This window comes from Brachyhypopomus gauderio, chromosome 14 (assembly GCF_052324685.1).
Source record: "Brachyhypopomus gauderio isolate BG-103 chromosome 14, BGAUD_0.2, whole genome shotgun sequence".
Taxonomy (NCBI): Eukaryota; Metazoa; Chordata; class Actinopteri; order Gymnotiformes; family Hypopomidae; genus Brachyhypopomus; species Brachyhypopomus gauderio.
The window spans coordinates 13,324,752-13,351,886 of NC_135224.1; the positions used below are offsets into that span (position 1 = coordinate 13,324,752).

The following is a 27,135-nucleotide window of genomic DNA, read 5'->3' on the forward strand; positions in this document are numbered from 1 at the left end:
TTGGGACTGCCTCTGTCGCAGTAGCACAACCTGTGCGACTAACAGGAGAAAGTTCTGCGTTTATCATTGGCCAACCCGGAAAATGTAGACAGCAAACTCGTCTTCACAATGATCCGTTGAGTGGTGTTTCCCCACATTCGCTTTGAAGCCATTTTTCCGAGTACTAAGGTAGGACTGGTTTACGTATTTAGATGTATTTATCATCGTATTACTGATTTACAGAGTATTTCTATGCATGGTTGCAAGGCAGCTTGCTGCGGTGCGTGAAGTGCTGCTAGTGTTTCTCTATTCGGCCAGTTGAGGTAGACGTTTGTGCTCACCTCAGTGTCTGGCAGTTTTAACTAATCTAATACATTGGATGCTTTTTTTTCTTTATCGGTGTAAACATGAACAAATTTAGTTTAATATTTTCAGTTTAAGATGAATAACAACATGAATAAATTCAGAAGCAACAAAGATTGGAACGATGTTTGTGTCTTGGGTCATGGTCGGAAATAAATACATAGATAAAAACGTATAAATGAATAAATCATTATGTTTGCATGTACAAAACCAACAATACAAAATGGTTTCAAACTTCCTCTGTGTCAAAGCACATCATGGCACTTCCTGATTTTGTGTAGGCAAAATACGCATTTCAATGTAGAACAAGTTCCTTTATTTGCAGTGTCACGGCGAGGAATCGTAGTTTTATGCTCTAGTGGGACATGACTGCATAAGAAACACGATAAAAAACGCAGGTACCGACACCCTAAAGACGACCCACAGCAGCCGGTCGGACTCCGCGTTTGAAAGTTGGTTCATTTTGCCCGCCAACACAGACCACTGTGCCGGCGTCGTAGTCCGGGTCGTACCGCAATGTGGACTCACGGCTCTGAGCTCTGAGCTCTGAGCCTCGCACAGACCCTCATTTATTCACTTGGATGTAGTTTTCTACCTGAAGAGCTTGTATTTAATATTATAAGTGTGTACACTCTTATTGTTCAAAGTTCCGTGAGACGTGAATCATGACATTAGACGGAGGTTGCTGGAAATCTTCAGACGTCCACAGATATTACAGACAGTATTGAGTGGGTGCTGGTCCGAATTACAGTCAAATATACTGGACGTGTGAATGTTAAATTCTCCCTGTCTGGATTATTAATGCATTATTACTAAATCGCGAGATGGTAACTAATAGATGTATTTCTGCCACTGTCGAGCTGGTTAAGCCGCAAACGCCACAAGAATGATTATTATATTATCATATAACGATATGGTGGCTCGTTGTGAGGTGCACTGATAATTTGTGATGGGTTTAAACTTGCACGAAGGTTTAGCTGCCTTGCATGCAGCAGTAGGGAGGACGGTGTCTGCGCCATAGCTGTGTTTAACCTTACCCTCCAGGCACGCTTCAGTTTACAGAAGTGAGAGGTGCTGCCTTATTATTCTGGCGCATTTTTATTGTCTGATTCAAGATTTCTTATTTGGGACGTTTTGTTTATTATTATAAACACGTTTTGTAATGATAATTACATTTATTAAGCTGGTGAATGGCGTTTTCTGTGTAATTTTTTGAATACTTATGATGTTGGCATGTTGACTCAAACGATGAGGCGTTGTTGGCAGCGGACCAGTGAGACACTTTTGACTTGTGAGTTTGACTCGGAAGTCGAGGGAAGGAAGCCATTGTTCGGAAGCTGCTGTGTTTTTAGACACTGTGGTTTCACAACCCGGAGATCTTTTATTACACGTCACACTGGTGCACGCCCGCATGTAGACTACAGTTCATACTGCTCCCCCGATCAAGATCACCTCCAGGAAACACCATACTGCAGTAAAATAACCCTGAACAACACTGAGTAAATAGTAATAAAACATCACTTTTTATTGTAACTGCTGGATTACTTGTCAGCTGCCATATGCATGTTAGATTTGAAAACTATAATGATGTTTAAAGTCAGTTATTTCTTATATGCTGAATATCATCTTTGTTTCATGGTTGGTGTATTGAGCACTGCATCGTTGTCGGAGACTTGAGTGAATCCCTGAAACTGAAACAAGGGCTTGTGCTGTCATGCCGGGGAAGGCGTGTTTCCACAAGCCCGAGGGCAACCCTGCTCCTGCTGGGGGCATTTCTCGGTGGTGCTGGGGCCCAGTAAGGCCCAGTAAGGCAGCAACCAGCAAGAGTGCGACCCACAGCTGCGATATTTGATGGAGAATATAGAGAACAGGTTCTACAGTACTACTGACTGTTTGTAGCTCTAAGACTGTACTACTGACTGTAATCAGACTCTAACAAGACTGTAGTACAGACTGTAATAAGACTGTAGAACCTACAGTATTAAGACTTGGGCAGCAAGCGTTATAGTTCTGGTCAAAATGACTAAAGTCCTCAGCAAAGTTAGAACATTCCCAGTGTCCTTTGTTTCATGTGTGTGGGTTTTAGCAATTATCATCTAAATTGGATACTGAGTAACAAGTGATTGCAAGAGACATTAGGAGGAGACTTCAAACGCGTCCCAGCACACTAGAAGCACACCTTATGTGGTACTGTGGAATCACGAGTTGATATAGAAAATATTCAAGGCCACAAGAATATAAAGAGAAACCACAAATAGGAGTGTGGACCTACAGCTGTTTTGAATTATTATAAAGTGGAGAAAATATGGTTCATACTTACACTAAAATACTTGTGAAAATACAATACAAAGACGTACAATGAAAAATTTGAAACCACAATTTTTCCCTTTTTTGTTTGCAGTTAATATATGATACACAAGTGTGTATTCAGAATGATGACTCTTCTCTCTGTAACGGTACAGCCCCTGACTCCTCCCCCTGGGCGTGGCCACGTCTTTACGTCTGTCCGTATATGGTCGTTTCCGTGTGTGTTCGTCTGTCTGTCATTCGCCGCACCTGTCTCTTGTCGTGCTAGCGTTGTTACACTTGTGCCGTTTGAACCTCAGCGTTGTGTTGTCTGCGTTCTTTGTGGGTCTTTTTTGCCTTTGCGTCGTCGTTTGTGTTTGATCGTCAATAAAAGTGAAACTAAAAAGACGCGCTCTACTTGGCATCCTGCTTCAAGCCTCGCGTGACGCTCTGCTTTGAGGAAATTCATGATATACAGTTCTGCTTAAAAGTTTGTGAACTCCCTGAGTAGTTTAGACTTTTCTGTTTTACCAGGATTCTCTTATTTTATCTTCACCAGTGTTTGTATATGAAATGTTAAGTTTATGTTCATCAGTTCCATTTACTTATTTTGAAGGAAATCTGTGAGTTGCCAGCCGACTACATGAAACATGGAATCAGAGCAGAGTGCAAAAGTAAATGAACCACAGCTGCACTGGTGAAGTCAATGAGGTAAAGGACTCAGGTGAAACATGAGAATGCTCAAGTAATCAATTAAGCAGACCAATTAAATGAGACACCATTGGGTAAAGATTTTAGCCACACTGATTAAAAGGCATAGGCATAAAGCACACAGATCATCAACGCAGAGAGGAAAGGAAACATCTGAGAACATCAGGAAGAAGGTGGTGACAGTCCATATGTCTGGGGAAAGCTACAAGAGCCTTCAAAAATTCCAGCTCCATCCATCCACTGGAAGACAAATCATTTACAAATGCAGGCACTCAGCATCACCACAACTCTCTGCAGAAGTGGACGGCCATTAAAACATATGAAACACCAGGAAAAACAATTCAGATAAAGGTCAACCCATAAATCACCTCCAGAGAGTTGCAGACTTCTCTGGCAGCATCTGGGGAAAATGTGCTTACAATCAGGCAGAAGTGTCAATTCCAGGTTCAGAAAGTAAAAGTCCTCACCAGGATTTTGCTCAAGCTTGCTAGATTTTCTAATTAGTGCAATCCAGGTAAAATTAGTGGAATCAACACACAATCTAGGAAGCCTGAGCAAAATCCTGGTGAGGACTTTTACTTTCTGAACCTGGAATTGACACTTCTGCAATCAGGTGAAAAATCAATAGACATGGCATTCATGAGTGTTGCTAGAGCAAGGACAAAGTTGCTGATTTAAACGTTGCCACAGAGCACTTGAACAAACCAGAAGCTTTCTGGAAGTCCATCTGGACAGATGAATCCAAAATTGTTTGGCCACAATCACCTGCACCATGTTTGGAGAATAGTCAACACTGCGTATAAAGAGAAGAACCTCCTCAGTGAAGTATGGTGGTGGAGATGTGAAGGTCTGGGCCTGCATTTCTGCCTCTGGACATGGACAACTCCATATTATCCAGGGAACCATCAATTCCCAGGACCATCAACAGAATCTTCTGCCATCAGTCAGGAAGTTGAAGGTGGGACAGAAATGGATTATGCAGCAATACAATGGCTGCAAGCTGTCCAGCAAAACTACCAAGAAATGGCTTTAGGATTGGCCAGTCAAAGTCCAGACCTCAATCCCATAAAAATGCTGTGGCGAGATCTGAAGTGGGTGGTACGTGCCAGATGTCCCTCCAGCCTCTCTGAACTGGTGGAGCTCTGCAAGGAGGAGTGGACAGAAATCCCCCAAAGCAGATGAGACACTTGTGTGTGGTTACAGAAGACGCTTGGTTGAAGTAATGGCTGTACAAGGAGGAGCCTCAAGCTACTAACTAAAAGTGTTAGTGTTCACATACTTCTGCAATTGGCAAACTTTCAGCTTTTTGGAAATTACTTTTGTTGAATATATAATGAATATAAAATGAATATGTTTTCTGTGTGTCTCTTATGTGGAAGGTTTGGGTGGTTCACAAACTTTTATGCAGCACTGTATAATATATCATGATATATAATATATGATATGGTTATATGATATATGGTTTGTCCTATTGGAACGGCTTGTTTAACCTCATCAAAGACCCTTAGACACGTGACTGTTCTTGAATGCCCTGAACACAGGACACTAGTACACAGAACTGAGACTCATAATTGTGAATCATTGTGGTACCATATTTTGTCCACCAAGGGGCAGTGAAACTCCACCAGACACCACCACAGAAACGTGTGCACTGTACAACCTGAAACCAGTGTCAAACTCCAGTCCTGAGACTGGGTAATATTCATCTATTTACAAGGTCAAATATTTTCGAAAAAAGCTTCACCACAAGATCACATTGACCACTAAAATGAGGGTAGACCTGGAGAATCTAGTAATTCGGTTATGGTGTTGGACTGTGGGGTCAGAGATCCTTGTGTGTGTAGATGGCTGCTGACACTCTGGGGCTCATCAACTGATCCTTCTAGGTGGGCTTCCTCACAGCATGGGGGTGTGTGGGGGCATCTGAGGGCTGTCGGGGGGGTAGGAGGGCATATTTGGTTTGTCATTGCTTCTGTTTTGCTTGGGGGCTCTGTAGCTCTGTTTCCACTGGGGTGCACACACATGAGGCTGGGGTACACACACCAGCGGGCTCACAGAGGATGAGGAGGGTGGTTTATATCCGTAGATTCAGAGCTGTGTGCTGTAAGACATATAAACTGAACCAAAAAGATATTTGAAATTGAGCTATACACAATGAAATGAGTTAGACTGTTGAATAATGCAGGATTTAACCTACAGCTTGTGAATGCCGATTAGTAGACAATAATATGATTACACACTCAGCTTTTTGTCAAATAAAATATTGATTCAAATACAGAAGATTAGATTCTTACAAGGATTGACAGCCAGTACACGATGATGTAAAGAACTAGAACAGTATGACAGCACAGTTTCATGTGAAGGGAAGCACCTAGTTAGCCAGTACACGATGATGTAAAGAACTAGAACAGTATGACAGCACAGTTTCATGTGAAGGGAAGCACCTAGTTTACCTGCCCCCCTCTTCTTTTTTCTCTCTCTCTATCTCCCTCTCCTCCTCTCTCTATCTCTCCCTCGTCCCCTCTCTCCCTCTCTCACACTCCCTTCTTCTCTATCTCCCCCTCTCTCTCTCAATTTCCCCCTCTCCCTTTCATCTCCTCACCCACTCATCCCAGGAACACCCACACATCCCAGGAACACCCACACATCCCAGGGCCACACACTCATCCCAGGAACACCCACACATCCCAGGAACACCCACACATCCCAGGAACACCCACACATTCCAGGAACACCCACACATCCCAGGGCCACACACTCATTCCAGGAACACCCACTCATCACAGTCCCAGCAGCTGCTCTCATGGATGGAGGAACTCAATCATTTAGAGGGAATGATGACACGAGGCAGTTAAAACATAATAGGCACAATAACAATAACGTCCAGGGTGTGAGTCACCATCTCAGAGCAGGACTCTCACTGTTGCGGGATGTTGACATCAAGATGAGTCCACAGTACTCACAGAGTTAGTCTTCCTTGTTTATCCTGTTGTTGGCATTAAAAGTGTTCCTGGTTATGTACCCTGTGCATTTTCCACAGGATCAGGACTGAAAGAAGATATTCAAGGTATTCAAAGCCGGATCTGGAATCCAAATCCGCTCCTGGATTTTGTAATCCCTTGCAGTTGATTAAATGATTGATGTTTAACGGTATCTGTCTTCCTGCCTGTCTGATATTTAAGCATTGGCATTCACACGGTGCTAACCCTAACTGTAGCCCTAACTCTTACTGTAGCCATAACACTTACACATTCTTACACATAACACTCACACTAACCCCAACACCTGTATACTCTGGTAAGGCTACAGTCTGTGGAAGAAAGATACTGGATTACTCCCCACTCCCCCCTTTCTCTCTGTCTCTCTGTCTCTCTCTCTCTCGGTAGTGGTTGTGGGGTAGTAGTGGTTGTAGTAAAAGTAGTAGTAGTGGTTGAGGTAGTGGTTGTGGGGTAGTAATGGTTGTAGTAGTAATGGTTGTAGTAGTAGTAATTGTTGAGGTAGTGGTTGTGGGGTAGTAATGGTTGTAGTAGTAGTAATAGCAGTAGTAGCAGTAGTAGTAATAGCAGTAGTAGTAATTGTTGAGGTAGTGGTTGTGGGGTAGTAATGGTTGTAGTAGTAGTAGCAGTAATAGCAGTAGTAGTAGTAATGGTTGAGGTAGTAGTTGTGGGGTAGTAATGGTTGTAATAGATGTAGTAGTAGTAATGATTGAAGCAGTGGTAGTAGTAATGGTTGAGGTAGTGGTTGTGGGGTAGTAGTAGTAGTAGTAATGGTTGTAGTAGTAGTTTGGGCACGTGGACACAGGCTGCTCTCGATGTCATCTGCAGGAACCACACCCACACACGGAGCCTAGTTCTCCTGCCTAAGGCAGTAGTGGTTGTAGTAGTAGTAGTAGTAGTAATAATACGATTAGTCAAATTGCAAAAAAAACCACTCCACTTTCTGTGTCCCCTTGAAATACAGGATTCATTATTCATTTAGTCACATTCTATTTTTTGCTGAACATCATCTTATTGCTCCACTCCTGTGATTCGCTCTGATTGGCTCATGGCTTGATTTTGGTTTGGAGCCGTGTTTTTGGCTCCATGGAAACAGCAGAATGTTCTGAGCCAATAGGAGAGCAGAGTGAGAAAGTTGTAGTCAAATGAGCCCTCCCTGCATTCGTCTCCTCCCCCCAGCAGGGGCGTGTAAGTGCAGTAGGGGATGGGTGGTGGAATGTGGTGGAGGATCAGGAGAGTACACATATTTATTCTCTCCAACTACCTGAACACACATGTCAACCTGAACACCAAACACATTTACTTCCTTTTTACTTCAGGGGCATCATTTGAATCAAATAATAGTTTCCGTTGGTTTTGAGAGGCTTGCCTTCAGATGGACAGCACGGCAGTCCAGGGCTGACCATAGCAGTGTCTTCTTCTAGAGCAGACCCGCGTCATGTGGGTGGCTTTACATCTGGTATCTTAAGCAGTCCTCATGACTACTGGAGAGAGATGACTCCTGCTAAGTGATGGAGTTAATAATGGGAGAAATATTCTTAAAAGGGTGGAGTAATCTGAGAGCGCTCCAGGGTGTTGTAGTGATGCTCTCTGGGTCTACGGAGGGCAGAACAGTATCCATGAGTTACCCGTCACCAAACAAGCTTTCATTAGCAAATGTGGTAGATGCTGTCTTTACCTCCACAGAGAACATGTGGTTCTGAACAGGGCAGGACTGTGTGTGTGTGTGTGTGTGTGTGTGTGTGGGGAGGGGCGGTGACCAGATGTTATGGGAGCAGAAGGGGTGCTGGGAGACAGTGTTTACGCTGTGTTTACTTTGAGACGTGTGAATAGTTTAGACATGTGCTTGATATTGTTGATTTAATGTATACCCTCCTCAGTAGGAGGAGACTCACAAATTGGCAACCCATTTTCCTCTCAACAGGTTTCTGATTGGACGGCATGGGGAATCTGATTAAAGTTCTTACGAGGGACATTGACAACAATGCCGGGAACTTTTTCCTGGACTTTGAAAGTAAGTGTACACACATCCACACGGCCTGCAGTGGACAGCAGGTAGTGGTGGGGTTGCCCCGTTAACAGGTCAGCTGCCCCTCTTGCTTTTGCCCCATGCAGATGCCCAGCCCACCGAGGCAGAGAGGCAGCAGTGGGAGCAGGTGAGCGAAGTCCTGAAGGAGGCGCAGAGCATTCTGCAAGACCTGCAGTCCTACAGCGGGGCAGGAGAAGCCATCAGACAGGTACTTCTGTACTGACCAGGTGGAAACCTACGCACACCCAGGTCACACAGCCGTGTTCTTCCTAAAAGCTCAGGGTAATCCTGGAGACACAGCACTCTGGGGTCCAGCAGTGGCTTGTGGACTGATGTTGATGTCAACAGTGTTGATATTTGTTCATGTAGGCCATCCAGCAGCCGAATGACGAGCGTGTGCAGGAGAAGGCATGGACGTCTGTGGTCCCGCTGGTGGGAAAGCTGAAGAAGTTTTATGAGTTCTCTGTAAAGCTGGGTAAGTCCACCTAAACCTGTACCATCATAAACAAACATAGTCCTGGACATAAAGAGAACACAACAGAGTGGGTATATCATTATTTACTATCACTGTGTTTGGGGTTCGTGAGGTATGTGGGGTGTGTGAGGGGTGTGAGGTATGTGAGGTGTGTGGGGTGTGTGAGGTATGTGGGGTGTGTGAGGGGTGTGAGATATGTGGGGTGTGTGAGGGGTGTGAGATATGTGGGGTGTGTGAGGGGTGTGAGGTATGTGGGGTGTGTGAGGTATGTGGGGTGTGTGAGGGGTGTGAGGTATGTGGGGGGGTGAGGTATGTGGGGTGTGTGAGGGGTGTGGGATATGTGGGGTGTGTGAGGGGTGTGAGGTATGTGGGGTGTGTGAGGTATGTGAGGGGTGTGAGGTATGTGAGGGGTGTGAGATATGTGGGGTGTGTGAGGGGTGTGAGGTATGTGGGGTGTGTGAGTGGTGTGAGGTGTGTGAGGTATGTGGGGTGTGTGAGGTATGTGGAGTGTGTTGTGTGTGTGCTCCATTTTGTTGTCTAGCTCAGTGGCTAGACTGATGTCTACACCCACATGAACAGTACTTTATAGGCTTGGACAGCATCTGGCTATTTATTTTCCTTTTTCCTCTTTTTGTCCTCTTTTGACTTTTAAAATAAATAAATAAATATATATTTCAGTTTCCATTGCCATATTGAGGCATATTTATTGCTTAATGTTGTTCAGGGGTTTATATGTATATAAATGGATATATTTATAGGTGTACATGCAGACTGGTGCACAGCGTGTGTGTTGCAATGGGTTAAAGCTCTCGCGCTCATGACAACAGTAACGTGCTCTTGAGACTCCGTGTGTGTGTGTGTGTCTGTAGGTAACTTGCCCTCACTCGGGAAATGGCCCTAACCCCCAACCCTAACCCTAACCCACGTCCAGCAGGACTGTCTCTTGGGTTACATACCCATCAGGCTGCTGCTTCATCTAGAGAAATGTCACTCCTTCCTTAGCTCTTTAACTGGTGCAAGCAAAGATATGCTCACCATCTTCATATACCTACAACCACACCTCCAACCACAGCAGCACTCCATGGGTGGGCTGCTAATATGTTCAGTCCAAAGCACACAGGCTCTCTGGGGGATAGTCTGGATTTGTTAAATTGATTATGGTAGAAAATCATATCTGGAAAAGTTTTCAGTTCTAAACTCTTAGCTTTCAGTTCCTACCAGTGGCTCACACCAGTGGCGTATTTTCTGATTACTCCAATGGGGCTCAGTTCAGTTATCTCAGTGTTCTGTATATTAATTTTGATGATTTAGAACAACTAACAAAAGAACAACTTTTATTTTTTCACTTAGTAGCAAGTGAGCCACTGATGATGCAGATGTTATTGTAGGATTAAAGGTAGTAGTGTTATAGTGTTGTAGGGTTAGTGGTGTTGTAGTGTTGTAGGGTTAGTAGTGTTATAGTGTTAGTGGTGTTATAGTGTTGTAGGGTTAGTGGTGTTATAGTGTTGTAGGGTTAGTGGTGTTGTAGTGTTGTAGGGTTAGTGGTGTTGTAGTGTTGTAGGGTTAGTAGTGTTATAGTGTTAGTGGTGTTGTAGGGTTAGTAGTGTTGTAGGGTTAGTAGTGTTATAGTGTTAGTGGTGTTATAGTGTTGTAGGGTTAGTGGTGTTATAGTGTTGTAGGGTTAGTGGTGTTATAGTGTTAGTGGTGTTGTAGTGTTGTAGGGTTAGTGGTGTTGTAGTGTTGTAGGGTTAGTGGTGTTGTAGTGTTGTAGGGTTAGTAGTGTTATAGTGTTGTAGGGTTAGTGGTGTTATAGTGTTGTAGGGTTAGTGGTGTTGTAGGGTTAGTAGTGTTAGTGGTGTTGTAGGGTTAGTAGTGTTATAGTGTTAGTGGTGTTGTAGTGTTGTAGGGTTAGTGGTGTTGTAGTGTTGTAGGGTTAGTGGTGTTGTAGTGTTGTAGGGTTAGTAGTGTTATAGTGTTGTAGGGTTAGTGGTGTTGTAGTGTTGTAGAGTTAGTGGTGTTGTAGTGTTGTAGGGTTAGTGGTGTTGTAGTGTTGTAGGGTTAGTGGTGTTATAGTGTTGTAGGGTTAGTGGTGTTGTAGTGTTGTAGGGTTAGTGGTGTTGTAGGATTAGTGGTGTTGTAGTGTTGGGTTTAGTGGTGTTGTAGGGTTAGTGGTGTTGTAGTGTTGTAGGGTTAGTAGTGTTGTAGGATTAGTGGTGTTGTAGTGTTGGGTTTAGTGGTGTTGTAGTGTTGGGTTTAGTGGTGTTGTAGGGTTTGTGGTGATGTAGTGTAGGGTTAGTGGTGTTGTAGGATTAGTGGTGTTGTAGTGTTGGGTTTAGTGGTGTTGTAGTGTTGGGTTTAGTGGTGTTGTAGTGTTGGGTTTAGTGGTGTTGTAGTGTTAGGTTTAGTGGTGTTGTAGGGTTTGTGGTGTTGTAGGGTTAGTGGTGTTGTAGTGTTGGGTTTAGTGGTGTTGTAGTGTTGGGTTTAGTGGTGTTGTAGTGTTAGGTTTAGTGGTGTTGTAGGGTTTGTGGTGTTGTAGGGTTTGTGGTGTTGTAGTGTTGTAGGGTTAGTGGTGTTGTAGTGTTAGGTTTAGTGGTGTTGTAAGGTTAGTAGTGTTGTAGTGTTTGTAGTGTTGTAAGGTTAGTGGTGTTGTAGGGTTAGTAGTGCTGTAGGGTTAGTAGTGCTGTAGGGTTAGTGGTGTTGTAGTGTTAGTGGTTTTGTAGTGTTGTAGGGTTAGTACTAGTGTTGTAGTGTTAGTGGTGTTGTAGGGTTAGTAGTGTTGTAGTGTTAGTGGTGTTGTAGTGTTGTAGTGTTAGTGGTGTTTTAGGGTTAGGTTTAGTGGTGTTGTAGGGTTAGTAGTGTGGTAGTGTTAGTGGTGTTGTAGTGTTAGGTTTAGTGGTGTTGTAAGGTTAGTGGTGCTGTAGGGTTAGTGGTGTTGTAGGGTTGGTAGTGTTGTAGTTTTAGTGGTGTTGTGGTGTTAGGTTTAGTGGTGCTGTAGGGTTAGTGGTGTTATAATGTTGTAGGGTTAGTGGTGTTGTACTGTTGTAGGGTTAGTGGTGTTGTAGGGTTAGGGTTAGTAGTGTTGTAGGGTTAGGGTTAGTAGTGTTGTAGGGTTAGTAGTTTGTAGTGTTGGTGGTGTTGTAGTGTTAGGTTTAGTGGTGTTGTAGGGTTAGGTTTAGTGGTGTAGCGTTAGTGGTGTTGTAGGGTTAGTGGTCAGTATTCTGACAGAAGCATCACTAGGTGGTGAAACAGGCATGTGATGTGATGTGATGTAAATCTGAAGTGATCATGTGGACTGGTACAGTTGGGAACAGTTTTGGTTGTTTAATTGTTTAAAGAATGGTGAGATACAGATATGAACTGAATGAACTTCTGCTGGTTGTTAAGTTAATGTAGGCAGAGAGACCACATCTGTCCATTCTCTATTTATAAAGGTACTTCATGAACATGGTAATTATGAATATGCTTTATGAGAGGTGTTTAAGTTTAGTATTAAATATTTAAATTTCGTAGAGAGTTTAAATGTAGTATTAACACATTATATGTCCTCACACTTGTGTACATTCCTTATATATTCGTTCAGTGTACTCATAATAACAGGAACTTTTCTTCCTCAGTGTGTCCCTCCGTCCCTCATTACCAGTCACTGACCAAATACTATCCACTCATGCCTCAGTTTGTCATCCCAGCTATCTGGCCAGTTTGATCATAATCTCCATCATGCCCTCCCCTCTGCGCTTCTCATGTGTGTCCTGCAGAGGGCACCCTGCATGGCCTGCTGGGTTTCCTGACGAGTGGCCGCTGCAGTCCCACTCAGCACCTGGAGCAGGAGCAGGCCCTGGCCCGCCAGTTCGCCGAGATCCTCCACTTCACACTGCGCTTCGATGAGCTCAAGGTACGCTGTCAGCATCAACATGCTTTCTCCTCCGACCACATGGGGTGGGGGGTAGTCACAGCTAATCACCCCCTACCCCTACCCTACCCCCACTCCTACACTTTTCTACCCCTACTCCTACCCCTACCCTACCCCCACTCCTACACTTTTCTACCCCTACTCCTACCCCTACCCTACCCCCACTCCTACACTTTTCTACCCCTACTCCTACCCCTACCCTACCCCTACTCCTACACTTTCCTACCCCTACTCCTACCCCTTCCCTACCCCTACTCCTACCCCAACCCCTATCCTTCTACCCCTAGTCCTGCCCCTACTCCTACTCTACCGTTTCCTACCCCTACCTTACCCCTACCCCTACCCGACCTGACCTTCTACTCCCTCTGCTACCTGATAACCTGAGTCTGTGTGCTGAGACTCCTCACATCACCTGTCTGAAACCACCATCACCAAAACACCATCACCAAACCACCATCACCAACCCCACAAAGATAGTGTGTGAGAGTGTGTGTGTGTGTGTGTGTGTGTGTGAGAGAGAGAGAGGGTGAGTGAGAGAGGCACTAGCAGTAGGGGTGTGTTGGATGGATGGCAAACATGCACAGGGATGGAGGGAGGGTGGATGAAGGAGGGAGAGGAGGGGAGGGTGGATGAAGGAGGGAGAGGAGCGGAGGGTGGATGAAGGAGGGAGAGGAGGGGAGGGTGGATGAAGGAGGGAGAGGAGGGGAAGGGTGGATGAAGGAGGGAGAGGAGGGGAGGATGGGTGAAGGAGGGAGAGGAGGGGAGGATGGGTGAAGGAGGGAGAGGAGGGGAGGATGGATGAAGGAGGGAGAGGAGGGGAGGATGGATGAAGGAGGGAGAGGAGGGGAGGGTGGATGAAGGAGGGAGAGGAGGGGAGGGTGGGTGAAGGAGGGAGAGGAGGGGAGGGTGGATGAAGGAGGGAGAGGAGGGGAGGGTGGATGAAGGAGGGAGAGGAGGGGAGGGTGGATGAAGGAGGGAGAGGAGGGGAGGGTGGATGAAGGAGGGAGAGGAGGGGAGGATGGGTGAAGGAGGGAGAGGAGGGGATGGTGGATGAAGGAGGGAGAGGAGGGGAGGATGGGTGAAGGAGGGAGAGGAGGGGAGGATGGGTGAAGGAGGGAGAGGAGGGGAGGGTGGATGAAGGAGGGAGAGGAGGGGAGGATGGGTGAAGGAGGGAGAGGAGGGGGAGGGTGGATGAAGGAGGGAGGGGAGAATCCCAGAGTGCTCTGCCAGCTCAGACATCTGCTCAGGAACCCAGACGAGAGCTTTATTTGTGTCTTCTGCAGGGAGCACGACTGTCTCGTTACGCTCCCTGCAAGCACACGCAGGGTCGCCCCCCCCCCCCCCCCCTCTGTGATCCCGTCTGTAGGATCACATACACAGGAGCATCACACTGCACAAACGGAGTCAGGAGCTCCAGATTTGACCTGCTGAGCTGTGGCACCAGCACACTGTTTATTTTCCCATATGAGAATATTTTTATGAATATATAAGAATTGATGAGATTATTGTAATTTATTAATCTACATTCATTATAGATACAGATTTTAATCCAGATGCTGTATGAAACCTCCTGGCAAACATCCGGTTTAAGGATTATGGAATTCTTGAATTAAATGTGTGAGCAGAGAGAACATGTGTATATTAGTTATAACAGTGTGTGTGTGCAGATGTGTGTACCAGTTGTAACAGTGTGTGTGCAGATGTGTGTACCAGTTGTAACAGTGTGTGTGTGCAGATGTGTGTACCAGTTGTAACGGTGTGTGTGTGTGCAGATGTGTGTACCAGTTGTAACGGTGTGAGTGTACAGATGTGTGTACCAGTTGTAACAGTGTGTGTGTGCAGATGTGTGTACCAGTTGTAACAGTGTGTGTGTGCAGATGTGTGTACCAGTTGTAACGGTGTGTGTGTGCAGATGTGTGTACCAGTTGTAACAGTGTGTGTGTGCGGATGTGTGTGCCAGTTGTAACGGTGTGTGTGTGCAGATGTGTGTACCAGTTGTAACGGTGTGTGTGTGTGCAGATGTGTGTACCAGTTGTAACAGTGTGTGTGTGCAGATGTGTGTACTAGTTGTAACGGTGTGTGTGTGCGCAGATGTGTGTGCCAGTTGTAACAGTGTGAGCGTGTAGATGTGTGTACCAGTTGTAACAGTGTGTGTGTGCAAATGTGTGTACCTGTTGTAACAGTGTGAGTGTGCAGGTGTGTGTACCAGTTGTAAAGGTGTGTGTGTGCAGATGTGTGTACCAGTTGTAACTAGGGCTGAACGATTTTGGAAAATAATCTAATTGCAATTTTTTATCTATAAATTGCGATTGCGATTTAAAATCGCGATTTTTTCCCATTGTTCCACTTCAGGAAACTGTTTCGGCATTTTTTATACAGCTCAGATACAGGGTTGCGGGAGGGGGGGGGGGGGGTGTAAACAGAGGCGGTCTTTGCATAGAGGCGTTGCTAGGCAATTGCCTTGGGCCCCTCCCACTGTAGGGCCCCCTTGTCTAGCTAAAGCCAGGTTCACACTACACGACTTTTCAGTCATCAGGTTTTTGTGCCGTTCGCACTACACGACTGGTTGTGCTGTAATCGCAAGTCTTTCAGTTGTTGTGGCTTTCACACTACATGACTGATCGGTGACATGGGCTCACGAATTAAACGACTGGGGAATCGCCGGCTCATCTGGCTGCCGTCCAAAAACACGAGAACACGAAAATGAAACACTCGCGAGAACCAGCAACACCACGAAGAAAATAAAAACAACGTACACGTACTCCACATTTTCATTATTATTATTTTTTTTACCGTTTAACCACTCCATAGTCCCAAATTGCCAGAATTATTTCATCTCTCCGTTGCAGTGAACATAGATATAGTCAATCGCACTATTTCTCCAGTGCTGTCACAGTAACTTAAACACAGTGTTGTAGTAAAGTTGTATGAAGCTAGACGCTGCTGTTGACTCACAGTTGCCGACTGGGCTAGATATGAAACATGCTAGATATTAAACATGCTAGATATCTGCCGGTCGTCTGCGATGAGTTGGCGGCCACTCGGCGAGCGTCTTTCAGCAGTTCACACTACACGACTGAGCGAGCGCCGAATGATCCCCGATTTGCGTCCGACCACAGTTTCTGTCGGCGATTTACAAAAACAGTCGGCGACAGAAAAACCAGCCTAAAATCTTGTAGTGTGAACCTGAACTTATTTCTCGCATATTAATTTTGATGGGCCCCCTAGCTAAATTCGCCTTGAGCCTCCAAATTGCTAAGTCCGCCACTGGGTGTAAAATTGACTAAATTTAAGTATTATTATTATATCGTGATCGATCGATCGCCTGTGGTTGGCGCCAGAGCGAACTACTAATTTTTTAGTCTAAGACGCTCAATGCGTGAGAGTTGGCAACCCTGCAGGTATAGCAACTTGGCTAAAATATGTGCGTGAGGGCGTTTGGTAGCGCATATCCAGTGTGTTTAACAAAGCCATGAAGCCGGGCTTGTTCACTATATTAACGGGCATCATGTCTTTCACTATGAACTCCGTTACTGTCCGAGTTATTTCAGCGTGCCGCTTGAATTACATCCATAAGGAGTTACACTTTCAAACGGTTCGGTCAGTGTAAGTGAACCCTGTCTGTTGGACCGCGGTCAAGCTATCCGCGCTTCCGCGCTTTAAATCTTATTGCGCCTATATGCGTGATTTTACGGTATTTCACTGCTCACCGCATACTAAAGCTGTATAAGCCCAGAGAAACACTTTGGCGTATTTGAAGATGCAGCACTGGTCGTTGGCATTTTAGCCTTACAAATATCATACGAGGCTTTGTGGTGTTTTTTTAATGCTGAAGGTTTGTAGTGTTACCTCGCGTCGTAGCAACAGTAGCAAGGCATGTTTTGCAGGGTACCTGACGTTGAGCAGCATTTTTTTAAAAGCCAAAGTAATTTCACACAACTTATGTGCTGCCCCTCTTTGGTATTAGACTTTCAGTTGTGTCAGCTTCTGTCGAGCCTGAAGCCATTGTGCAACAAGTTAAAGTGCGCTGTGTTAACTTCACTTCTCCACCTCCCTGCCTCCTGCTCGGGTTTGCTCCGTTCGTCCTCGGCTCGGCTCGCTCCCAAGTCACGTGACCAGTTTAAATCGCAGCCTGTGCGATTAGACAATCGCGTTTTAAAAAATCGCGAAATTATCGCAAATGCAATTAATCGTTCAGCCCTAGTTGTAACAGTGTGTGTGTGCAGGTGTGTGTACCTGTTGTAACAGTGTGAGTGTGCAGGTGTGTGTACCAGTTGTAAAGGTGTGTGTGTGCAGATGTGTGTACCAGTTGTAACAGTGTGAGTGTGTGTAGATGTGTGTACCTGTGATAACAGTGTGTGTGTGTGCAGATGTGTGTACCAGTTGTAACAGTGTGTGTGCAGATGTGTGTACCAGTTGTAACAGTGTGTGTGTGCAGATGTGTGTACCAGTTGTAACGGTGTGTGTGTGTGCAGATGTGTGTACCAGTTGTAACGGTGTGAGTGTACAGATGTGTGTACCAGTTGTAACAGTGTGAGTGTACAGATGTGTGTACCAGTTGTAACAGTGTGTGTGTGCAGATGTGTGTACCAGTTGTAACAGTGTGTGTGTGCAAATGTGTGTACCAGTTGTAACGGTGTGTGTGTGCAGATGTGTGTACCAGTTGTAACAGTGTGTGTGTGCGGATGTGTGTGCCAGTTGTAACGGTGTGTGTGTGCAGATGTGTGTACCAGTTGTAACGGTGTGTGTGTGTGCAGATGTGTGTACCAGTTGTAACAGTGTGTGTGTGCAGATGTGTGTACTAGTTGTAACAGTGTGTGTGTGCGCAGATGTGTGTGCCAGTTGTAACAGTGTGAGCGTGTAGATGTGTGTACCAGTTGTAACAGTGTGTGTGTGCAAATGTGTGTACCTGTTGTAACAGTGTGAGTGTGCAGGTGTGTGTACCAGTTGTAAAGGTGTGTGTGTGCAGATGTGTGTACCAGTTGTAACAGTGTGTGTGTGCAGGTGTGTGTACCTGTTGTAACAGTGTGAGTGTGCAGGTGTGTGTACCAGTTGTAAAGGTGTGTGTGTGCAGATGTGTGTACCAGTTGTAACAGTGTGAGTGTGTGTAGATGTGTGTACCTGTGATAACAGTGTGTGTGTGTGCAGATGTGTGTACCAGTTGTAACAGTGTGTGTGTGCAGATGTGTGTACTAGTTGTAACGGTGTGTGTGTGTGCAGATGTGTGTACCAGTTGTAACGGTGTGTGTGTGCAGATGTGTGTACCAGTTGTAATGGTGTGTGTGTGCAGATGTGTACCAGTTGTAACGTTGTGTGTGTGCAGATGTGTGTACCAGTTGTAACAGTGTGTGTGTGTGCAGATGTGTGTACTAGTTGTAACTGTGTGTGTGTGCAAATGTGTGTGCCAGTTGTAACAGTGTGAGTGTGTATATGTGTGTACAAACGGAGTCAGGAGCTCCAGATTTGACCTGCTGAGCTGTGGCACCAGCACACTGTTTATTTTCCCATATGAGAATATTTTTATGAATATATAAGAATTGATGAGATTATTGTAATTTATTAATCTACATTCATTATAGATACAGATTTTAATCCAGATGCTGTATGAAACCTCCTGGCAAACATCCGGTTTAAGGATTATGGAATTCTTGAATTAAATGTGTGAGCAGAGAGAACATGTGTATATTAGTTATAACAGTGTGTGTGTGCAGATGTGTGTACCAGTTGTAACAGTGTGTGTGTGTGCAGATGTGTGTACCAGTTGTAACAGTGTGTGTGCAGATGTGTGTACCAGTTGTAACGGTGTGTGTGTGTGCAGATGTGTGTACCAGTTGTAACGGTGTGAGTGTACAGATGTGTGTACCAGTTGTAACAGTGTGTGTGTGCAGATGTGTGTACCAGTTGTAACAGTGTGTGTGTGCAGATGTGTGTACCAGTTGTAACGGTGTGTGTGTGCAGATGTGTGTACCAGTTGTAACAGTGTGTGTGTGCAGATGTGTGTGCCAGTTGTAACGGTGTGTGTGTGCAGATGTGTGTACCAGTTGTAACGGTGTGTGTGTGTGCAGATGTGTGTACCAGTTGTAACAGTGTGTGTGTGCAGATGTGTGTACCAGTTGTAACGGTGTGTGTGTGCGCAGATGTGTGTGCCAGTTGTAACAGTGTGAGCGCGTAGATGTGTGTACCAGTTGTAACAGTGTGTGTGTGCAAATGTGTGTACCTGTTGTAACAGTGTGAGTGTGCAGGTGTGTGTACCAGTTGTAAAGGTGTGTGTGTGCAGATGTGTGTACCAGTTGTAACAGTGTGTGTGTGCAGGTGTGTGTACCTGTTGTAACAGTGTGTGTGCAGGTGTGTGTACCAGTTGTAAAGGTGTGTGTGTGCAGATGTGTGTACCAGTTGTAACAGTGTGAGTGTGTGTAGATGTGTGTACCTGTGATAACAGTGTGTGTGTGTGCAGATGTGTGTACCAGTTGTAACAGTGTGAGTGTGCAGGTGTGTGTACCAGTTGTAACTGTGTGTGTGTGCAGATGTGTGTACCAGTTGTAACGGTGTGAGTGTGCAGATGTGTGTACCAGTTGTAATGGTGTGTGTGTGCAGGTGTGTGTACCAGTTGTAACGGTGTGAGTGTGCATATGTGTGTACTAGTTGTAACGGTGTGTGTGTGTAGATGTGTGTACCAGTGGTAACAGTGTGTATGTGTGCAGATGTGTGTACCAGTGGTAACAGTGTGTGAGTGTGCAGATGTGTGTACCAGTGGTAACGGTGTGTGTGTGTGTGTGTAGATGTGTGTACCAGTTGTAATGGTGTGTGTGTGTGCAGATGTGTGTACCAGTGGGAACAGTGTGTGTGTGCAGATGTGTGTACCAGTTGTAACAGTGTGTGTGTGCAGATATGTGTACCAGTTGTAACGGTGTGTGTGTGCAGATGTGTGTACCAGTTGTAATGGTGTGTGTGTGCAGAATTGTGTACCAGTGGTAACAGTGTGTGTGTGTGCAGATGTGTGTACCAGTTGTAAAGGTGAGTGTGTGCAGATGTGTGTACTAGTGGTAACAGTGTGTGTGTGTATGTGTGTGTGTGTGTGCAGATGTGTGTACCAGTGGTAACAGTGTGTGTGTGTGTGTGTGTGTGTGTGTGTGTGTGTGTGTGTGTGTGTGTGTGTAGATGTGTGTACCAGTTGTAACAGTGTGAGTGTGTAGATGTGTGTACCAGTTGTAACAGTGTGAGTGTGCAGATGTGTGTACCAGTGGTAACAGTGTGTGTGTGTGTGTGTAGATGTGTGTACCAGTTGTAACAGTGTGAGTGTGTAGATGTGTGTATCAGTTGTAACAGTGTGAGTGTGTTGATGTGTGTATCAGTTGTAACAGTGTGTGTGTGTAGATGTGTGTATCAGTTGTAACAGTGTGAGTGTGTAGATGTGTGTATCAGTTGTAACAGTGTGTGTGTGTGTAGATGTGTGTATCAGTTGTAACAGTGTGTGTGTGTAGATGTGTGTACCAGTTGTAACAGTGTGGGTGTGTAGATGTGTGTACCAGTTGTAACAGTGTGAGTGTGTAGATGTGTGTATCAGTTGTAACAGTGTGTGTGTGTAGATGTGTGTATCAGTTGTAACAGTGTGAGTGTGTAGATGTGTGTATCAGTTGTTACAGTGTGTGTGTGTAGATGTGTGTATCAGTTGTAACAGTGTGAGTGTGTAGATGTGTGTATCAGTTGTAACAGTGTGAGTGTGTAGATGTGTGTACCAGTTGTAACAGTGTGAGTGTGTAGATGTGTGTATCAGTTGTAACAGTGTGAGTGTGTTGATGTGTGTAACAGTTGTAACAGTGTGAGTGTGTTGATGTGTGTATCAGTTGTAACAGTGTGAGCGTGTAGATGTGTGTATCAGTTGTAACAGTGTGAGTGTGTTGATGTGTGTATCAGTTGTAACAGTGTGAGTGTGTTGATGTGTGTATCAGTTGTAACAGTGTGAGTGTGTAGATGTGTGTATCAGTTGTAACAGTGTGAGTGTGTAGATGTGTGTATCAGTTGTAACAGTGTGAGTGTGTAGATGTGTGTATCAGTTGTAACAGTGTGTGTGTGTAGATGTGTGTATCAGTTGTAACAGTGTGTGTGTGTGTAGATGTGTGTATCAGTTGTAACAGTGTGTGTGTGTAGATGTGTGTACCAGTTGTAACAGTGTGAGTGTGTAGATGTGTGTACCAGTTGTAACAGTGTGAGTGTGTAGATGTGTGTATCAGTTGTAACAGTGTGAGTGTGTAGATGTGTGTACCAGTTGTAACAGTGTGAGTGTGTAGATGTGTGTATCAGTTGTAACAGTGTGAGTGTGTAGATGTGTGTATCAGTTGTAACAGTGTGAGTGTGTAGATGTGTGTATCAGCTGTAACAGTGTGAGTGTGTAGATGTGTGTACCAGTTGTAACAGTGTTCCTCTCCCCAGATGACCAACCCAGCCATCCAGAACGACTTCAGCTACTATCGGAGGACTCTGAGCCGCATGCGAATCAACAATATGGTGGTAAGTGTGCCCCCCCCCCCCCCCCCCAAGCTCCGCCCTCTAAATGCCCCTCCCTTTGCATGCCCCTCCCTCTAAACGCTCCACATATCCTGTCTGGCATATGACCCCTATAATCTCTGATGCATATGCAGCTTGCCACTACGTCTAGTCCAACCACAGGCCATCGTCATCCGGGCCCTCGGCTGACCTGCAGGTGCACCATTCCACCTCCCAGGTGCCAGTGCATCACTGGAAGCTTTTCTCTTTTCCCCTTGTGGCTGTGACCCTGCTCAGCTTTGGCTGCAGTTGGCACCCATGCTGGTGCTAAAAAGAGGAACAATTTAAGTGTTTTGATTGGCTGGATTTGTCTCCAGTGGCATGAACAGTTCAAGTTGAAAGGCGCTATAGAAGTGGAAATTATTATTATTATTATTAAGTGTTGTGATTGGCCAGATTTCTTACCAGTGGCATGAACAGTTCAAATGTTGTGATTGGCCGGATTTGTTTCCAGTGGCATGAACAGTTCAAGTGTTGTGATTGGCCGGATTTATCTCCAGTGGCATGAACAGTTCAAGTGTTGTGATTGGCCAGATTTGTTTCCAGTGGAATTAACAGTTCAAGTGTTGTGATTGGCCAGATTTCTTTCCAGTGGCATGAACAGTTCAAGTGTTGTGATTGGCCGGATTTGTTTCCAGTGGCATGCTTGATTGCTTTGCATTTGTGATCCACACTGAGTAACTGCACACTGCTGTATTTACAGACCGAAGAGGAGAATGAGGTGAACAACGAGCTGGCCAATCGCATGTCTCTCTTCTACGCCAATGCCACGCCCATGCTGAAAACGTTAAGTGATGCCACCACAAAGTTTGTGTCAGAGGTCAGTGACCCGGTTCAGTATCAGCATGACTCAACCAGACATGGAAGACTGGAAAATGCAGGATGGATTTTTTAATCCCGTTTTGTTTTCTTCCAGAATTCAGATTTACCCATCGAAAACACAACAGATTGTCTGAGTACAATGGCAAGTGTGTGTAAAGTCATGTTAGAGACGCCGTAAGTTAGTTTACAAAAAAGGTTTTAAAATTTGGTTAATAGTTAGTAGTCAGTAGTAGTAATTTGTTCTGTTTGTGTGTGTATGTGTGTGTGTGTGTGTGTGTGTGTCTAGAGAGTACCGCAGCCGATTTGCCAGCGATGACACGGTGTTGTTTTGCTTGCGTGTGATGGTGGGCGTTATCATTCTGTACGACTACGTTCACCCTGCTGGAGCTTTCGTTAAATCCTCCAAAATTGATGTGTGTGCAACACACACTCACATACACACTTATATGTATTGATGTCCTCTATGTTCTGCATGTCACAGTGTAATGCTAATGAGTCTCTCTTCTCTCACAGATGAAAGGCTGCATTAAGGTTCTTCGCGAGCAGCCAGCCAATAGGGTGGAGGGCCTCATTAATGCTCTCAGGTTATCCACCATCACAATAGTAATATTAATAAACACATTATAATCCCTGGGTTAGGGTTATAACCCTAGGATTATTACTATTAGTAAATACAGTAATTCATGCATTCACTGGGTACGTTATTACTGTTAGTAAATACAGTAATTCATGCATTCACTGGGTACGTTATTACTGTTAGTAAATACATTAATTCATGCATTCACTGGGACCATTATTACTGTTAGTAAATACATTAATTCATGCATTCACTGGGACCATTATTACTGTTAGTAAATACATTAATTCATGCATTCACTAGGTACATTATTACTATTAGTAAAAATATTTAATTCATGCTTTCACTAGGTACGTTATTACGATTAGTAAAAATATTAATTTATGTACTGGGTACATTATTACTATTGGTAAATACATTAATTTATGCATTTATAAGGTACATTATTACTATTAGTAAATATATTTTCATGCATTCACTGGGTACATTATTACTATTAGCAAATACATTAATTAATGCATTAAATGGATATGATTACAATACTTGTCTGCTGTTTGTTGCTCATGTCTTTGATGCAGGTACACAACAAAACATTTGAATGACGAGACTACCTCCAAGCAAATCAAAAACATGTTACAAGCCTGACAGCGCCTGCTAAAGGGTGCGTGTGTTTGTAGCTGTGAATGACGGCACTGTTGCGGAGTATCTGCTTCAGCAGCGTGGTTGGGAGGTGTGACCGGGATGAACACGCCGTGACACCAAGAAGCACTGTGGTGGTGTTTTGAAGCTGAATGGTAGTAGCAACAGTCTGTGTTAGATTCGACATTCTGAAAGCAGCTCCTCACCTGTGTGGTTCCTCACAAGAACCTCGTGTTATTCCCTCTGTGTGTTTTTCTTTCTTTTGCTCAGTTTCAGTACAATGCCAAGAACAAAAGGTTTTCGTGTAATTTAGCTATCTCATTTTTATTGATGCACATTGTGATGTGACTTTTGGTATATTTTGAACAAAATAAAGAATATGTCTATTTGATTCTCTTTTTTGGCTGTCTTCCATTCATAGCATTGATCTCTTATTTGATGTAGCAGGCGTACTGTCTTCTGACAGTTTTGTCAGAAAAATTAGTCATCATTAGTCATGCACGCTAGCCCTAAATCTTAATCCTGACACTCTGTGAATGAATTCTAACCCACTAATTTCAGTTCTTCTGATACTATCTGAACATCAGTTTAAGCTCCTGTACACTAACTCTGCCCTAGCAGTAATGATGTGGAACCCTAACCCTAACCCTAGCAGTAATGGTGTAGAACCCTAACCCTGGCAGTAATGGTGTAGAACCACAGTGGTGTAAAACCCTAACCCTAGAACTCTGAACAAAAGGTCTTTGCTTTTTCACCACTGTGCAATATCACTCTTGGCTCACTGAACAGCCTGTTCAAACCCACATGCTTGTTAGTGAAGCTCCTTCCAATCCCTGCTGCCCATGTGTCCACACATTAGCCACTTCACTGTCATCTTCCTCTCTTCTCACAGCAGCCAGTCAGCCCAACCCAAAGCAGCGGACTGCAAGAAGCAGAGGGGGCCAGTGGGAAACCCTGGCAGCTGTATCCTTACTCTCAGCTGGGCTGAGGTCCAACTCCCCCTCTCACTTCCCATGGGCTGCTGGTGGTCAGCTGATTGTGTATCGAGGGAAGAGAACAGGCCACAGCTGTGTGCGGTGTCATGTGAGCTGTGGGGAGGGGGAGCAGGTTTACTGTCAGAGTGAGTAACCTCTACGTCTGCTACTACCCGTCAGTGAGTAATCTCTACCTCTGTAACACTTCCGCAGGTTTACTGTCAGACTGAGTAAGCTGTACCCCAGAGAAAGTGCTGCAGCTAGCCCTGCCCTACTACCCCTGCCCCGCTAGTCCTGCCCTACTACCCCTGCCCCGCTAGTCCTGCCCTACTACCCCTGCCCCGCTAGCCCTGCCCTACTACCCCTGCCCTGCTAGTCCTGCCCCACTACCCCTGCCCCGCTAGCCCTGCCCTACTACCCCTGCCCCGCTAGTCCTGCCCCACTACCCCTGCCCCGCTAGCCCTGCCCCGCTAGCCCTGCCCTACTACCCCTGCCCTGCTAGTCCTGCCCCACTACCCCTGCCCCACTACCCTAATCCCAATGTCACTTTCAGCTTGTCTGCTTTCTTTATTAGGTACACCTGTCCAACTGTTCATTAACGCAAATGTCGAATCAATCACATGGCAGCAACTCAATGTATTTAGGAATGTAGACGTGGCCAAGACGATCTGCTGCAGTTCAAACCGAGCATCAGAATGGGGAAGAAATGTGATTTAAGTGACTTTGAACGTCGCATGGTTGTTGGTGCCAGACTGGCTGGTCTGAGTATTTCAGAAACTGCTGATCTACTGGGAATTTCACACACAACCATCTTACAGAGAAAGATTTACAGAGAATGGTCTGAAAAAGAGAAAATATCCAGTGAGCGGCACTTCTGTGTCCGCAAATACCTTGTTGATGCCAGAGGTCAGAAGAGAATGGCCAGACTGGTTCAAGCTGAACGGCAACAGTAACTCAAATAACTCGTTTCAACCGAGGTGTGCAGAACAGCATCTCTGAATGCCCAACACGTTGAACCTTGAGGCGGTGTAACGTTCGGGGCTCAAGGAGTGCAGGAGACAGACACAATTTTGAAGAGATACCTTCAAAATTGATATATTTTACATGGAGATGTCATATCGGAGGAGCAAGCAAGGTACAAACAACCAACCGACAAACTAGACTTGGATTTATGAACGCAACGGGGGATGATTAATAAACAATAGACAAAGTAAACTCCAGCAATAAATTAATTAAACAAACAAGAGACCGAACTACAACTAGGCGTGACAAAACTTCAAAAAGATACAAGATGTAAAAAGATACAAAGTTTGTGGGGAGAACACAGCCAAAACACGGGCTAAATCGGGGATGACAAAAAAGAATGGGCTGTTGGATGGGCCACAGCATCAGAAGACACCGAGTGCCACTCCTGTCAGCTCAGAACAGGAAACTGACTAGAATTCGCACAGGCTCTCCAAAATTGGACAATAGAAGATTGGAAAAACGTTACCTGGTCTGATGAGTCTCGATTTCTGCTGCTGTATGTGTGTGTGTGTGTGTGTGTGTGTGTGTGTGTGTGTGTGTGTGTGTGTGTGTCTGTGTTTGAGAGAGGTGTTTGTGTGTTTGAGAGAAAGAGATGAATGTGTGTATGTGTGTTTGAGAGATATAATGCTATAATTAGTGCTATAGTGCTATAATTCCACATTCAATTATGTGTGTGTTTGTGTGTGTGTGTGTGTGTGTGTGTGTGTGTGTGTGTGTGTGTGTGTGTGTGTGTGTGTGTGTGAGTTTGAGTCCTGTAATTTCAGGGCGCCATCTCCCAGGGAGGTGTGGGTCCCACTATAAGCCAGACGAAACGCCATATGGTGGTAATATTATGCATGATGCACTTTGACGCTGCTGTCAGCACCAAGAAACAAACAAAGTCACCAAGGACATGCACTTGGGGATAATGTGAGGACCCCGCTAAGGAAGAGTCTGAGGAGGCTGAAGCAGATGCCTGATCAAATCCTTCTGCCCTGGAATGGATGGAGTGACGGCATTCTAACACCAGCCCTCCGTCAGGGTGGTGCCACCTTCCTAACTGATGACCACGTCACCATCAATTTTCTGCGGGGTAGTGAAGGTTTCAGTCCAGTTGGGGGCGCTCTGGTGCCAGTGCGTCATGTTCACATCAACAGGGCCTGAGCTCTGAAGGTCATTGCCATCTGTCAAAATGCAAGTCATGTCCACCTGGAGACAGATGAACCCAGTGTGGCTTCTTCACTCTTCGCCCTGTGCTCTGATCTCCAACAAATCTGGCTGAAATAAGCAGCTGCTCCTTCTATAGAAAGTCTGATTTACTAATCAAGGATGATCAGTCTGATCCCTGATCACTGAAGTCTTAACAGTGAGGAGATGAGAGAGAGAGACAAAGGGAAACAGAGGAAGAAATAACAGACATGCCATCAGTGTAGCTCAGGAGAATCAGAAACAGAGCAGCTCCAGATACACATCTGTCTTCAGGTGAAATTGCCGAATGTGTTAAATATATTTAGAACTGTCACTCTATTAGAAAAGACAAGTTCTATCTTAAATGAATCCTCTGTATATACGAGAGATAGAGAAAATTAGAAAAGTGTATGTGGTGGTGTAACTGACACTGACCCTGAATGAGCCTCAATAAAATTGTTGAGAAGACAAGAGAAAAGAAAATAATCTACAGGGGTTGGACAATGAAACTGAAACACCTGTCATTTTAGTGTGGAAGGTTTCATGGCTAAACTGGACCAGCCTGGTGACCAATCTTCATTAATTGCACATTGCACCAGTAAGAGCAGAGTGTGAAGGTTCAATTAGCAGGGTAAGA

General features: G+C 45.0%; 1 protein-coding gene across 2 annotated transcripts; it reads left to right on the forward strand.

Annotated features, from left to right (window-relative positions):
• Positions 1 to 11: 11 nt before the first annotated feature.
• fam49ba (family with sequence similarity 49 member Ba) lies at positions 12 to 23,722 on the forward strand. 2 transcript variants are annotated; one of them, XM_076972617.1, is made up of 12 exons: positions 19 to 168; positions 6,380 to 6,406; positions 8,260 to 8,349; positions 8,451 to 8,572; positions 8,734 to 8,839; positions 12,595 to 12,731; positions 21,180 to 21,257; positions 21,997 to 22,113; positions 22,210 to 22,289; positions 22,402 to 22,528; positions 22,629 to 22,699; positions 23,271 to 23,722. In XM_076972617.1, the coding sequence occupies exons 3-12, from the start codon at positions 8,277 to 8,279 to the stop codon at positions 23,335 to 23,337; spliced, it is 978 nt and encodes a 325-aa protein (XP_076828732.1). In that variant the 5' UTR covers positions 19 to 168; positions 6,380 to 6,406; positions 8,260 to 8,276; the 3' UTR covers positions 23,338 to 23,722. The 2 variants fall into 2 exon arrangements, with proteins under 2 accessions (XP_076828731.1, XP_076828732.1); XM_076972616.1 differs by lacking the exon at positions 6,380 to 6,406 and having other exon boundaries at positions 12 to 168.
• Positions 23,723 to 27,135: the final 3,413 nt, after the last annotated feature.

Excerpts from the sequence above, each read along its gene's own strand:
- fam49ba (XM_076972616.1), top strand. The coding sequence starts at position 8,277 with ATGGGGAATCTGATTAAAGTTCTTACGAGGGACATTGACAACAATGCC. Across the intron at positions 8,840-12,594 it reads TGAGTTCTCTGTAAAGCTGG|AGGGCACCCTGCATGGCCTG; the intron begins GTAAGTCCACCT and ends TGTGTCCTGCAG. Across the intron at positions 22,290-22,401 it reads AAAGTCATGTTAGAGACGCC|AGAGTACCGCAGCCGATTTG; the intron begins GTAAGTTAGTTT and ends GTGTGTGTCTAG.